General features: G+C 61.3%; 5 protein-coding genes across 5 annotated transcripts; 3 read left to right on the forward strand and 2 right to left on the reverse strand.

Annotated features, from left to right (window-relative positions):
• Positions 1-47: 47 nt before the first annotated feature.
• On the forward strand, positions 48-1331 carry PLICBS_001940 (uncharacterized protein; the record flags this gene model as incomplete). Its single annotated transcript, XM_018321549.2, has 2 exons — positions 48-519; positions 853-1331. 2 exons carry the CDS (start codon positions 48-50, stop codon positions 1329-1331), a joined length of 951 nt encoding a protein of 316 aa, XP_018179028.2.
• Positions 1332-1455: 124 nt separating this feature from the next.
• Positions 1456-2637, reverse strand: PLICBS_001941 (uncharacterized protein; the record flags this gene model as incomplete). Its single annotated transcript, XM_018321550.2, has 2 exons — positions 1456-2203; positions 2372-2637. 2 exons carry the CDS (start codon positions 2635-2637, stop codon positions 1456-1458), a joined length of 1014 nt encoding a protein of 337 aa, XP_018179029.2.
• Positions 2638-2991: 354 nt separating this feature from the next.
• Positions 2992-5055, reverse strand: PLICBS_001942 (folylpolyglutamate synthase; the record flags this gene model as incomplete). Its single annotated transcript, XM_018321551.2, has 1 exon — positions 2992-5055. The coding sequence occupies one exon, from the start codon at positions 5053-5055 to the stop codon at positions 2992-2994; it is 2064 nt and encodes a 687-aa protein (XP_018179030.2).
• A 1411-nt stretch (positions 5056-6466) lies between these two features.
• Positions 6467-7857, forward strand: PLICBS_001943 (uncharacterized protein; the record flags this gene model as incomplete). The annotated part of the gene is made up of 2 exons (XM_018321553.2): positions 6467-6775; positions 6865-7857. 2 exons carry the CDS (start codon positions 6467-6469, stop codon positions 7855-7857), a joined length of 1302 nt encoding a protein of 433 aa, XP_018179032.2.
• Positions 7858-9822: 1965 nt separating this feature from the next.
• On the forward strand, positions 9823-14752 carry PLICBS_001944 (uncharacterized protein; the record flags this gene model as incomplete). Its single annotated transcript, XM_018321554.2, has 9 exons — positions 9823-9987; positions 10150-10284; positions 10347-10376; positions 10433-10497; positions 10549-10990; positions 11045-11372; positions 11462-11973; positions 12022-12513; positions 12572-14752. The coding sequence occupies 9 exons, from the start codon at positions 9823-9825 to the stop codon at positions 14750-14752; spliced, it is 4350 nt and encodes a 1449-aa protein (XP_018179033.2).
• Positions 14753-14916: the final 164 nt, after the last annotated feature.

Consider the following 14916-nt stretch of genomic DNA (forward strand, 5'->3'; position numbering starts at 1 on the left):
ATTCATCGTTGGAAGCGCAGGATCGTCCGTCACAGCCCGGCGCCCCCATGGCAGACACGTACTCCACCAAGGGCCTCCCGCCCGCGCCCGCCGTCTCCATGAAGACGATCCCCATGGCCGGCCTGCTCGTCGACGTGTACGGGCTCGACGAATTACCTGCGGACATGTCCGCGCCGGTGACGTGCCTGTGGCTGCTGCACCCGCGGACTCGCACGAGGGCGCGCATGGCGGACATTGCCAAGCGCGCGGTTCACGCATGGAACTCGTCACAGCAGCGGCTCCAGCAGCAGCAGTCGCAGCAGCAAGATGCCGCCTCCGGCCCCGGCAACGGTGCGAGCAACACCACCACCGCACGCGGGCTCATTGCGCTGGCGTTCGACATGCCCAACCACGGCAGCCGGCTGGTCAGCGAGGCGGCCAACGCGGCGTGGGCGGGGGGCAACGCGCAGCACGCGGTGGACATGGCGGGCGTGGTGCGCGGGGGCGCGGCGGACGTGAGCGCGCTGATGGACCTCGTGGGTGCGTATGTCGGCAGGGGGGATGGTGCGGCGGTGGACGCACATGTTGCGCTGGGATGGAGCCTGGGCGGGCATGTGGCGTGGCAGAGTGTTGTGGGTGAGGGGCGTCTGGATGCGGCGGTGGTGATTATCGGGTGTCCGGATCTGCTGGGTGAGTTTTCGCTTGACTATGGCTTCTTGGACGTGTGTGGGCTGTTGTTGATGCGGCACTGGGAGGGGGTATGGTTTCGAAGAGGCGTGTTGCGTCGGGTGGACAAGGGGCCATGGGAGAGGCATCGTGGGCAGTGAGATGTGCGACGTGATGTACATGTGAGCTGACGATATCACCCTCCAGGCCTCCTGACGGACCGCGCCACCAAAGCCAACCTCGACACGGGCAGCTCGCCCCTCCTCGGAAGCAAGTATCTCCCACCCTCACTCATCGAGTCCCTCTGGCGGCACGACCCCCGCGGCATCCTCTTCGGCAACGCCACCTCCCTTACTCCCACGCCGGTTCCCTCGCCGCCCCTATCGCAGGCCGAGCAGGAGCGTCTTCGCCCACTGCTGGACAGACACCTGCGCGGCAAGAAGCTGCTGCTGTGCTCCGGCGGCGCGGACGAGCTGGTGCCGCACGCGCGGACGGCGCCGCTGGCGGGCCTGCTGGCGGACGCGGCGCGCGGGTGGTACGCTGACGGGGGGCTCGAGGTCGCGGATAGGGTGTACGAGGGCGTGGGGCATCACTTTAGCGAGGGGATGGTGAGGGATGCGGTTGAGTTCTTGGTGAGGGTGGTGGGGGAGGGGCCGAGGGTGAGGGAGGCGAGGGCAAGGATGTGATGTGAGAGAGCTTGTTCGTGGTATAGGGCGGTTGATGACCACGGGCGGACAGTGGCACCGGCCTATCTATGAGGGTCGTCTAAGTCCGAAGTACGTAGCCTGTCTGTCTGGCTGAGGGAAGATATCACAGCCACGGCCTCCTCGCCTCGTCGACGAGCCTCTCCGCCTCACCCTCGCCCACCGTCTCCAACCCGCCCCTATCCGTCACCTCCCGCTCAAACACCCCCTGCCACGCCGCCCACGCGTTCCTCCCCCTCCTCTTGCCCGCGAGGCTCTCCCCCCTCCCATGCGGATCCTCGCGCCACTCCCTCTCCGCGTTGCGTATCCCGCGCAGCACAGGGTGGTCCTCCCACTCCTGCCCCTCTTGCTGGTGCTGCTGCGGCCGCCGCTGTAGTACTCCATCCTCGTTAGCATCAGCGCCTCTGCGAGCAGCAGCAGCAGCGGCGGCGGCGGCAGAAGGAGAAGCGGAAGGAGAAGCAGAAGCGAGGAGCAAAAGCCGTCCCACGCCCGGCGGGTCCACGCCGACATGCCGCGTCCGCGCCGCGGGGAAGCCCACGGCCGCGACGTGCATCTCCATGCGCGGGCGCTTGAAGGCGTGGCCCACGACGGTGAGCGAGGCGGGCCAGGCGCCGACGCGGGCGCGGAACAGCGTCATGCTGAAGAGCACGTTGGAGAAGGAGTCGAGGGCGCGCTCCTCGAGCAGGATGGTGGTGGTGGTGGGTAGCGCGCCGTCGTGCGACGACGACGACGACGATGACGGCGATGACGGGGAGGAGGAGGACGATGGTAGGTGTCCGAAGTAGGCGTTTTGCGCGGCGACGTTGGCGTAGCTCTGCGCTTCTGAGAGGCGCGTCTCGGGCCTCGTCGCGGCGCTGTTCCGATACGCGTGGACAGTTAGCAATCTATCCATCTATTCATCCATCCATCCGTCTTCCTATCCATCCATTCGTCGCCGCTCGCCCCCAAGAGCGAGCCCGTGGCGATGGTATACCAACTCCCCACGCAGACACCACCCAAGGGGAGGGAAAAGCCCAACTCACCCGGAAAAGACGAGCACCGAGTTAGCCACGTCGTCGGCGTGCGCCCGCACGCCCTCCTCAATGTGCCGCAAAAAGGTGGGTGTCTCGCCGGCCTGGAACGGCGCGATGAGCCACTCGGCCTCGTCGTGGCCCGCCGACGGCCCGCCGAGCCAGATGCCGTGGCAGCAGACGACAATGAGGTGCGTCGGCGCCGGCGCCGGCGTTGGGGAAGCCGCCGCTGCCGTCGTCGGCGGCGCGGCGAGGGATGGTAATGATCCTGGCGACATGGTGCCTCCCCCGTCGCGCGGTTGTCATGGCGGTGTCATGCTCGAGATGGAGGAGTTGCGAAGTTTGAGGTTGGCAAGTACACGTCGAGGTGTGGTGTGGTGGGGTTGCGGCCTCAAAAGTGCGACTTGCTAAACCATTGAGGGGCTGATCCGTTCACAGTTATAAGACGACACTCAACAACGCGCACACCTGCTTACGCTACGCGTGACCGCGTCGTCTCTATAAAGCCTACGCTATCCAATGTACAGTTCATGGTATCTTCAGACGCATTTTCGTACAAGCTCCTCCCCTTCCCTGAGATGGGTGTTGATTATTATACAGCCGGCAGACCTGTTCACAGGCACTTGGCTCGGTCACCGCCTGCCCCCAACTGTCTTTTCGCTGGGAGAGGTCCCCTTGTCGGGCTTTGAGCCTTCGGCCGGCTCGTTGCTTCGTTGTCTCCGTCGTTGGCCCCCGAAGCCTTCGCCTAGGACGTCACGAGATGCCTGCAGAATCTCATTCTCAATGGCCCTGCGTGAGGACGCGGTCGCTGCCTTGGACTCTTGCTCCCGCGCCTCGTCCTCCTCAAACTTTCGAAGGAGTGTCGCTATCCTCCTCTTGGGCTTTTCTGGTCGTCCGAAAATCTCCTCGTGACTCAGATGCTTCTTATCCGGATCCGCAACGTGTCCGCGGATCTTGAACATGGCGCTGTTGTACGCCTTAATATGTTCTTCGTGTCGCCTCTTCAACTCGTCAATGCTCCCACTCAGATGGAACGAGCCCGGCCCACCCGTCCTTTCCGCATCCAAATCGTTTTGGATGCTGGCAATGGCGCTTCGGTACCCATCCGCCTGTTTCTTGTGATGTGCCGCCGTTCGCTGAAGCTCGCGCGTCTGCTCCGAGACGGTGGGAGGCTGCGGCTGGCCCCCCTCCTGGCTTGTTTTGAACGTCGGGTTTCTCAGCGGCGACAGACGCCAGTGCCGTCTTGCCTTTTTATATTCTTGCGCCTCCTCGGCGGTCAGGGCTCTCTGCTGCGACAGTTGAGTATAGTGCCAGAGCTGGGCACGACCGGGTCGCCTCGTACCGATTTTTCTCTGCTGCTCGACGCCTTCGAGCTTGTAAAACTCCCGAATCAGGTACAGACTACCTGTAATGATGACCGGGCCCTCGCCCGCCTTGCTGCATGCCCACCGCACGGCGGAGGCAATGTCGGGCTCGCCGTCATAGAGCTGCGATTCGTTTTTGAGCGCCTCTTTCGCGACGCCTCGTCCCAGATCGGCCGGCGCTGCTGGGGGATCGTTGGGACCTTGGGTGTATTCGACAAACGCGAGGTTATCCTGGGGCCTGAGAAGGGCCTCAATCATCTTGGAGAAAGGCTTCGACTTGCTGGCAGACAGCCCCATGACCCAAGTGATGGGCTGGTCGTCCTTTCGCACCCTCGTCTCGACATGCTTCGCCAAAGCTTCGACCCCGAGCATGTTGTGCGCGCCGTCGACGAGAACGGGCTTTTGACGCAGGCCGTCCGTCAACCCGGAAACGCCAACATATTCCTTCCTCCCAGGCAGGTACGGTTTCATCGACAGCAGCTTGTTGACGTCGATGTCGAGGTGGGGGAACAGATGCCTGAACGCCAGTGTCGCACAGAGCAGGTTTTGCTGCTCGTAATCCTCCAACTTGAACCTGTCTTGGTCCAGTCCTGCGATTAGCGGCAGGGCTTTTGATGACGGGCTTATCTGCGTCCCCACGCTTTGTGCATGCTCTCGCAGGACCCCCAACACCGAGCTAGGATTCGTATGGTCCACAATACACGGAACGCCAGGACGCATGATGCCGGCTTTGACCTTGGCAATCTCCTCGATGGTGTTGCCCAGGTATTCCTGATGATCGAGGTCGATCTTGGAGATGACCGTCACGGACTTTTGCTTCATGGCGTTGGTGGCGTCCGTAGCACCGCCCATGCCCACCTCGACGATGCCGTACTTGACGTGCATCTTGTCGAAGACACGGAAGGCTGCGGCAGTCTCAAGCTCAAAGGGCGTCAAGTCCCCGGGATCCTCGCCCGAGGTGAACCTCCAGCCCGAGGCGACGCGGCGGTAGGCTGCCTCGACGTGCTGAAGCTCCATCTCGTACATGCGCTTGTTCACGTACCGGTCGTTGATGGTGATGGCATTGTGTCTCTCCGGTATGGCGGGGGAAATGAAGGTGCCGTGGCTGATGCCTGAGAGCTTGAACATGCCTGCCAGGAGGGCGCAGATGGATCCTTTGCCATTGGTGCCGCCGACGTGAACACCGGCCCAGCTCTGCTCATCTGGAACGACACGGCTGATACGCTCCAGGCCTAGACGGATGTTGCGATGGTCGGATGCGACCTTTTTCTCGCGAGGCAGGGCGGCCCTGATGCGGGCCAGCGCCCGCTTCACCTCCTTGGCGGATGGCATCGCTGTGGCACATGGAGAGGATACTGCCAGCCGGAAGTTACCTGGAGGGGGCCAAATGGCAGAGGCTCGGGGCGCAATGCCTCATTAGGGCCGGGTATATGAGAGTCGGCTGGTGTTGACTGGTGAGGTTGGGCAGCTTACCTCACCTTCGGTATCATGGAAAGATTTCCTCCAGCAAAAGTGGCTGGTGCCTCAGCCACAGCTGTCGACAGTTGCCGTGGTCGTTTGTTTCAGCCACACCTGACCAGGGACCAAAGGTACCAAGTACCCACCGTGGCATGTCTGCATGGGTGGCTGTCACCTGGTAACAGACCGACACTGAATCACTGCCTGCTGGCGCTAGTGGCAACCTGGCCCAGGTGCCTGAGCGTCGACGCCATTGATCCAAAACTCTGCGGCGCCTCCCCAGATCCAACCCGCCCGCCTCCAACCGCCTCGTCGCCCCCGTTTTCCGTCTTCCTATCCACCCATCCATCCACCGCACCCCGGCTTCTGGTCCTCTCCCCTCGTTCATCATCACCACCTTTGCCGGCGACGCCCTCTCGTCGCCGCTCAGAGCCCCGTGGGTCACTCCTCTCCACTCTTGTCGCCCGGCTTGGTTTTCGTATCGCGGCTTTGGTTGCATTGCCTATTCGCTTCTCTGGCCGTCCTAGCCTGGACCACAGCCGCTCCGTTCGCATCTATTTTCGGATCGCACGAGTCGGCGACTTCGTTCATCGCCCATCACGAAGCCCGCACAGTCTCGATTGCATCAATCCCTTTTCGGGTCGCGTCGGCATTTTGGTGCTTTCCACGGGCTCGTTCGTATTCTCGCGCGGCCGACAAACGTCGAGACGCGCCCAAGTTTCCGTTCACCGTGAACGCGACGTGAAAGCGACTCGACTTTCTGGTCTTGTGCACGCGACGCGCTACACATCGCGGCCGTTCCCCCCCGTCGCGCTCATCATGGGTCTTCCGTGAGTTTTCCCTCTCCCGCGTCTGCCGTCAATCGCAGCGACCCCAACCCGCTCCTCGGCTAGCACTTAAGACTCGCGTCGGCGCGGCCTGTCGACCAAGGGCTGGTTTATCGTTCGGGTCGATGTGCTGCACCGAAGTCTGAAACGCTTGGCCGTGGCTCGCGAACCTGCCGTTCCAGAAATAACGACTTTACGTTTCGAAACGGAGAGCCTTGGCCTTCTACCCCGAATTCGCATGCTGATGTCAGGCCCCTTCGCACAGACTTTTCGTTGCGCCAGTCGAGTCGGATCTTCCATCCAAGGCCGCCAACAAGCATGGCGCAGCGTCTCCCCCTCGATCAGGCATCCGACGTCTGCGCACCGATTCCAGTGAGCGGCGACAAGCACGCACAGCTCACGTTCGAATATATGGTGCTGCTCCTCCACGTCTGCCCCGCTCGAACCCGGACGGCTTCATGCCTTGGGCCGAATCCCCTGGCCCATTGGATACAACCTCGTCCGAATTAGCACCACAACAGAGGCCGACACTCCGGGAGTTTCGCGAAGCGCGACTTGGCCGACCTTGGGCCAACGGCGTACGGGGCAGACGGGCCTTCGAGGCCCAGGTAGACGCTCAGGCGGAAGCCCAGGCCGAGGCCCAGGTTAACACCATCTTTGGTCTTGAGGTCGGCGGCCAGCCTCTAGCCCAGCGAGAGGCGGAATTACGGGATGCGGAGCAACGCTTCTGGCCTACCGATGTCGGACGGCACGCGCGAGCCCGATTTGTGAGTCGTGATCCGGCGAGAGCCCGACGCTATAGGCCCTTCGCGTCAAGCGTGACCGCTTGGCGGCAGTTTGCTGACACCCAGGAAAGGGTATGGCGTATCAGCGCCACCGAGGATACGACTTTCGGTCGCCTCAGCGCACCCCGGGAGCTACAGACGACCTGAGCAGGACAGGCGGGTCTGTCCTACCTTCAAGCGCTCGATCTTCTTCCCCACGGTACAACTCGCGACTTCTGCGAAGCTCGCGGGAGCGGCGAAGCACCATAGCCCGCAACGTGTTCGGCCTAGATGGTCTCGGCGACCGCGAGCGCAGCCTCAGCCCAGAGGTATGGGATACGCTCCTTACGACCCTGACTCCCGACCCCCAGCCGCCCAGCGCCGGCTCCTCCTTTGCCTCAGTTGCCGCTTCGCAGAGCCAAAGCGCTGGGCCGTCGTCGAGCACTCCTACCTCGGCCCCTGATATTGTCGATGGACCCGCAGTGGATGCTCAGTGCGACTCTGACTGCGGCCACTCTGACGCGGATATGGACGAGGACGAGGAGAACAATCATGTCGCGAGCATGCGCCTACAGTTGCTACGGGCACGGAATGAGCCACGACAGACAAACCCGTACAGCCTTGACAGCATCGTGAACGGGTCTGGAGGTCATCTGGAAGCTGAGCAGCCTCAGAGAAGCAGCAGCAGCAACAATAACGGCTTGGGCGTACCGCTTGGAGATCTGTTCATGAACAACTCTGACGACGTGCCTCGCCCCCCGGCCAGCATCGCCAGAATTCTACGCCAGCGCGAGCAAATGGCACAACCTTACCAATCGCGAGGTCAGCCGGTTCAGCAAGATGGCCCCGAGCGCGCGTTGATGGTGGACGGCGTGCGGCCTGAAGGAGAAGAGTCGCCGATGCCACGCCAAGGCAATGGGGCGTCGGGTGCGACGTCGGGGGCCACTTCGGGTGGCGAAGAAGACTGGTCGGGCATGCAGCGTATCGTGCGCAGCCTCGCCCGACGTGAGGACATCCCAGACGAGTGGTGGGCCCAGGTCGGGCTCAGCCGGACTCTGCCCCAAGACGAGACGACAAATGAGTAGGACACTTTGTCTCAGCAATTGGGGTTGTCGGTGCTCCTCGGCCACGGCTAACAGGTAGCAATGAGCAAGATGAGAGCGTATGGGAGACACAGAAGATAGAGGGACGACTTGTACAACTGTGTATTGGGCGATCATATTCCGGTGCTGAATGGCAGCATCCGGCGGCGTTTTTGGTCTTGGCAGCAAAAGACTGCTTGAGCCTGGAGTCTGGGACGGTAACCCCTGAGGAGGTTGCAATCAGTTTGATAGGGCTGAGACCTGGATTTGCTTTTTGAGCACGGGCATGCAGCGATGCCTTGGACGATTGGTACGAAGTACATAGCAACAGAGACCCTTGATGGGCATCAGTTCATGTTGGACGCCCTGTTCATGCGTGTGCCGAACGTGTGCGAGCATGATAATGCAGGACGCTTTGATGATGGTTGGTCAGGGCATCCCGACGCGGGAAGCTGCACGGAGCACGTGCCAAATGTCTCTCGTATTGACAGAGGTGCGTCACGCAAGTGTACGAGCCGCCGCGTGCAAGCCAATGGCATGGTATGCGCCGAGACGGGTGCTGTGTTTTGCGTTCCAACGGCGCCGCGGGTCAGGAGGACAGTTGCTGTTCCTGGCGGACCGCTGTCGTGGAGCCCATGGAATTGATGGACGATTCTTCGACCCCGTAAGGACATGCCCCCTAATTAGGGTCGCTACAGCGTATTGTTGGGGTACCTATCGTACAACCCGCCAGACAGGCGGGGGATTTGCTGGGCGCCGTGCCCGCAGAGGCATGCGGCGTGCGGCATGCAGCGTGCAGCAGCCGCTGAGGATCTCTGCCGGCCGGTGGCGCGGCCACTGTCGAACGCAGAGGCCAGCGCACCAACATCAACAGTTGAGATGCATGGTGGAAGTCGACGGGATGCATGCGCCGCCTGACGATGTCCTGTCCTGTCTTCCATGGAACGAAGTCGAGTGGTCTCGCCTCCCGGTGCGGATCAAGAGCAACACAGGCTTCCAGATCTTAAGTTAATTACCCACTCCACCTTTACCTTTGACCTCCAGGGCTCTGCCTTCAGCTCGCTGAGCACTGGCATTGGAACCTTCCCATACAGGCGTCCGCTGCCCCGCACTCCACTGTGTCTCCACTGATGTCGGGTGCCCGCCAGCCGAGCCCAGCAGCCCAGGGCACCCGACCAGGGCAGCACTGGCCAGTCGAAGGGTGGAAAATGCCGGGCGGCGTCTCAGGCCTTGTTCAGGGCCCTCAGGTACCAGAGCAGCGCCATTGGCACCTGACGTCCCACCAGCGCCAACGCCCAGCTGTGGCCAGACCACCGCCATTGACGCCGACATCACCGCCACGGGGGGGCCGCCAGCCAGCTGTTTCACACTCGACGCACTGCTTCCCTTTCCTCCATCCCTCCGTCTGTCGTTTTTTTGCCCTTGGTCCCGTCGTGCTGCCGCCGAGTCTTGTCGGACATCGCCCCTTTCATCACCAAGCTTGGTCCCTCGTCCTTCGCGCGCGGCCGCAGTCAAGCTCGCGGCCCTTGTCTGTTTCCCACGGGAATCCCCTCAGCCAAAACCATAATCCACCCCGCTGTCGGTTGAACGAACCGCGCATGAACGCCGGGTGACCCTCGTCATCGCAATACGAGTTTCACGCACCCCCGGCCCTCCGCTTCGAAACATCGTCCCTTCGATCCGCCGACGCTGCCCTCGCTGCGACAAACCGATACGAGCGAACGTCGCCAGAACATCGACGTCTTCGGAAACACGATCGAGTCTTGAGACCAACGCTCCCTGGGCTGCCCGACGGGCGGATGCGTGCCACCTCGCCGATCCCAAGCGCACCGCCGCCGGCGATGCGACGAACGTCTCCTTCGACACTCGCCTCCGCCCTCACCTTCCCTCTTGCCGCGCTCCTCGCCGCCACACGGTAGACGCAGCGGGCTCGCATACGCCGGCAAGGGCGCGACGCAAACAAGAGCGATGCCGGGCGACCGGCACATTCACTCCAGCAATGGCCGAGCTGCTCCCGCTGCCGTCGCGGCCGTTGCGGCCTCGAGAGAACGCGGCACGCCTGGCACGCCCTCCCGCAAGGAGCGGCCGCCGCGGGAGAGCTCGGCGGTGCAGGACCCAGGGCTGAAAGACTACGTACGTATCATGATCACTCCTCCCCGCCCCTTCGTGCAGCCGACACCCTTGTCCCGGTCTCGCCCGCGTCCTCAGAGGCCTGCGCGCCCATGCGAGACAAGATGCTGCCATGGGAAGCAGCCGCGGCTGTTGTTGTACGAGAATGCTGACTCTTGCGTGCAGAGGCTGGGCGAGTGTCTCGGCAAGGGCGCCTTCGGGTCCGTGTACAAGGCTTTCAACTGGAGCACCGGCGAGGCCGTCGCGGTGAAGCAAATCAAGCTCGCAGACCTTCCCAAGAGCGAGCTACGCATGATCGAGGTACGTAGCTTGCTTGTGCAGGGGGGCTGCCAAAGCCATCATGTGCTGACGGTGTTGTACAGAGCGAAATCGATCTGCTTAAGAACCTATTGGTAAGGATTCGTGAATACCCAGCCCTTTCTGAATGCTGTGCTGACCGGGCCTGCAGCATGACAACATTGTCAAGTACATTGGCTTTGTCAAGTCGACGGACTGCCTCAACATCATCCTGGAGTAAGTTGCAGCCCGTTCCTCGAATCAGGGCGGCGAGACTAACGATGACAGGTATTGCGAGAATGGCTCTCTCCACTCGATATTGAAAGCGTATGGAAAGTTTCCAGAAAACCTGGTCGGGGTGTACATGACCCAAGTCCTGCAGGGCCTCCAATACCTCCACGACCAGGGTGTCATCCACCGCGACATCAAGGGCGCCAACATCCTCACCACAAAGGATGGCACCGTCAAGCTGGCCGACTTTGGCGTCTCAACGAGTACACTAGCTGGCGGCCAGGACAAGGAGGCCCAGGTAGTGGGAACGCCGTACTGGATGGCGCCCGAGATCATTCAGCTGTCTGGCGCAAGCTCAGCTTCGGATATATGGAGCGTTGGGTGCACCGTCATTGAGCTGCTGCAGGGAAAGCCCCCGTACCACAACTTGGCAGCCATGCCTGCGCTTTTCGCCATTGTCAACGACGACCATCCCCCGCTTCCTGAAGGCATATCAGCGGTAAGCCCACCCTTGTCCATGCATGCGCGAGGCGCCACAAGCTAAACGTCATAGGCCGCCCGGGACTTTCTTATGCAATGCTTCCAAAAAGACCCCAACCTGAGAGTCACCGCCAGGAAGCTGCTCCGGCATGCCTGGATCGCAGGCTCGCGGCGGGCCGAAGCACCGGTTTCGAAGGCGCCCGCCAACTTCAACCAAGCCGTCGAGGAAGTCAAGCAGTGGAACAAGGCCCTCAACTCCGACTCCAACCTCCGCACCTCTACCGGGTCCGACTTTATGGGGCCTTCGTCACGATTTACCGGGGGAACACCAGCAAGAGGCCCGCTTAGCCTCGCCAAGTCCAGGCCCAGTGCTGAAGCATTCAAATCCGCGGAAGTCGCCGGTAAGCTCCACCATCTGAAAGTATTGCTGTGGACCACCACAGCATCTTTCGCCCGGTCATTCATTAACAAGCGACTAATCGTATTGCAGATGATGACAACTGGGACGATGACTTCGCCACGGCAATCTCTCCCAGTGCCCTCCAGCTACCCCATCTCAAGCCCCAAGATAACTTTGGTGGTCTTCTCTCGAGCGACAAACTGAAAGCTTTTGCGTCCTCTAGTGACGGACGGACAGACAGCAGTAACTATGACGACGACTTTGAAGGGGAACTATTGACCATCAAAGGGCCAAGCTCTCGCTACCGCGATCTCGATTCGCAAGAACATACGATTCGGCCGATTCCAAAGAAGACGGCCCCGAAGGCAGCGGAAACCCCCAAGCATCACCGTACCAAATCAAGCTCTGGGAAGCAGCCGCTAGCCGTCCTCCCTGGCCCATCTGCGTCGAGATCGCCGCCGAAATCGCATTTGGGCAGCATATTCGAGTTGCCAACGAGGCCGGACCTTGGTTACCGCGAGCAGAGCACTGATGATTACTCGGATCTGTTCGTGGACAATGACAGTGTTTTTGGCCGGGGAGTAAATCAGGCTGTCAATAAGGTTTGTAGGCACCGCGACGCCGGGAGTACCATGCTCACCTACTCTCAGGGCGCACGAGCAACTGATGCTCCCCAGCTCTTCCACCCGTCCGACCTCACCAGTTTGCCACGATCCATGCAAGCGCCCGACGGCAGCATAAGGAAAAAGTCGCAATCGAGGCCTTCTGTTCTTCCGGACCGCCCTATGCGACGCACTCGCTCGTCCATCGAGATCCAGAAGTTTGCAGAAGACGATGACGAAGACTTCTCAGACGTCTTCGGCGCAAGCGAATCTCACGGCGAAAAGGAAGAGAGCGAGCGCGGCTCTGAAGATGGCGGCCTCATGCTCATGTCCAAGATGTCGAGCAGCTCATGGCTAGGGGATGACGAAGACGAATTCGACCCGTTTGCGTCTATGGACCCCGGCTGGGACGAGATGGACCTCGAGGCAAACATCGCCAGAGACAGGCATGCCCGGCTGGCAGAGCGAGTCGAAGACCTGGTGGCCTCGTTGAAGACGACGGAGGGTGAGGATATGCTATCCGAGTTGTCGGAAGATTTGGTAAGTTGTCATCTTCTTAACCTCTGCACGTCTCACCCTTGGCTGACCATGCATGCAGCTGGCGCTCCTCTGGGAACACAAAGAGGTGAAGACGCTCATCATCAGCGCACACGGTCTGTTACCAATCCTGGAGATTCTGGAGCCTTGTACCGTGAAAAGCCGACAGTACATGATTCTACAGCTTCTCAAGGTCGTCAATGCCATTATACTCGATGACGTCGAGATCCAGGAGAACCTCTGCTTCGTCGGCGGCATTCCCATTATTACCAAGTTTGCGGCACGCCAATACTCGGACGAGATTCGACTGGAGGCGGCGGCGTTTGTCCGACAAATGTACCAGACATCGACCTTGACCCTTCAAATGTTCGTGTCCGCGGGCGGGCTGAACGTTTTGGTCGAGTTTCTGGACGAGGACTATGACAGTGCACGCGACCTTGTGCTGATCGGTGTCAACGGCATTTGGAACGTGTTTGAGCTACAAGGGCCGACGCCGAAGAATGACTTCTGCAGGATCTTCTCAAGAAGCAAGATCCTCTACCCCTTAGCCCTGGTATTACACCGTGTGCTGGACGAGGAAGGGGAGGACGAGTTGGGCGAGCTCATAGAGGGGCGTATCGTCAACATCTTTTACCTGTTCAGCCAGGCCGAGAATTACGTCAAGGAAATGGTGGCCGACAGACAGGTGCTGAAAAGCGTCCTCAAAGACCTGAGACGGATGACGCCGGTGCACCAAATCACCATGCTCAAGTTTATCAAGAACTTGTCGATGCTGTCGACGACCATCGAGTCGCTCCACTCGGCAGACGCTATCGAGTTCCTCATCGACCTCCTCAGCTATAGCATGAAGAAGGACCAGAAGCACTTCAGGGAGATCTCGAACCAGGTTCTCAACACTCTGTTCAACCTGTGCCGACTCAGCAAGGAGAGGCAGGAGGACGCGGCCGTCGGAGGCATCATCCCGCTGCTGCTGAGGATCATGAAGACGGACCGACCACCTAAGGAGTTTGCCCTGCCGATATTGTGCGACATGGCCCACTCGGGATCCAAGGGGCGAAGATACCTGTGGCAGAACAAGGGGCTTGCGTTCTACGTGTCCTTGCTGACGGACCAGTACTGGCAGGTGACGGCCCTAGACGCCATTCTGGTGTGGCTGCAGGAGGAGACGGCGAATGTCGAGAGCCACCTCGTCGATGGGCACTTTACGAGGGCCATTGTCAGCTGCTTCGGCACGAACCGGGTAAACGCCTTTGACTCGAACCTGCTCGAGCCACTGCTCAAGCTGCTGCGTCTCAGCCCGTCGGTCGCGGCCTCGCTGGCGAAGCCGGAGATGTTTGCGGGCATTGCTCAGAGACTGGGGCACAAGAAAGCCGTCGTGCGATTGAACCTCTTGAGGCTGGTACGAACCATCATGGACTCGTGCGAGCCGGGCCTGGGCGCGGGAGACGGCTCACGGACGCTCAACAACGCGCAAATCAGGTCGCTCATGAACTCGATACAGACGCTGGCTGAGACGGACACGGCCGTGCTGGTGCGAAACCTGGCCGCAGAACTGCTGCGCTCTCACATCGAGATGGACTCCAGCGTGGGACACCTCTTGCGTCTCGACGGCACGTCCGCGGCGCAGGTCAGCTCGGCGTCGTCCTCGGCCAGGAGGTCTGCTTCGCGGCGGAACACTAGCTATACTCCGCCGAGCTTCCAGTCCTCCGTGTCGATGCCCCAGACGCCCACAGGCCGAACCAGGCAGAGCGTCGTCGCGGGCAACGCCTACATCGAAGTCGCCGCCAGCCCCCGCCGCAGCAACACGACGCTCGACCGCGAGTCCCTCATGTACCGGCCGCGTAGCCGCGACGGCCCAACCCACATCCCGCGGCGCGTGAGCGGCGACGCGAGCTCCCTCGGCGGCGGCAGCAGCAGCAGCGGCACCACCGCGTCCGCCGGGGCTAAGAGCCGGCTGCCGCGCACCTCGCTGGCGCCCATGGGCATCCACTCGTCGGGCCGGCACCCGGGATCCAGCGCCGCCGCCAGGGCGGCCGAGCAGCATACGCCGCACCATCACCCCGTCATGACACCCATGGTGGTACGCAGCGAGAGCAGCACCAGCAACAAGGAGAATGGGGGCAGCAGGGCACTACGCGAGGGTGGCATGGCCATGTCCGCCAGAGACAGGGACGGCGTCGCCACGCCCGGCGCTTCGGCCGCCAAGTCTCGTCGCAACATGGACAACAACAATAAATGGTGAGTGAGGGATTCCACGGACCGTCAACGCGCCTTGTCTGCGCGGTTGCGGTTGCGTGCAGCAAGAGCCGCTCTTTCCATACATTCATGCAACGACGACGTACCTGCCCGACCAATCTCACAGGCTACATCTAATCAATCACCCCCAAATATGTCTGTCTCCCTCCG

The sequence above is a fragment of the Purpureocillium lilacinum genome, assembly GCF_023168085.1.
Source record: "Purpureocillium lilacinum CBS 284.36 DNA, scaffold_2, whole genome shotgun sequence".
In the NCBI taxonomy this organism is placed as follows: Eukaryota; Fungi; Ascomycota; class Sordariomycetes; order Hypocreales; family Ophiocordycipitaceae; genus Purpureocillium; species Purpureocillium lilacinum.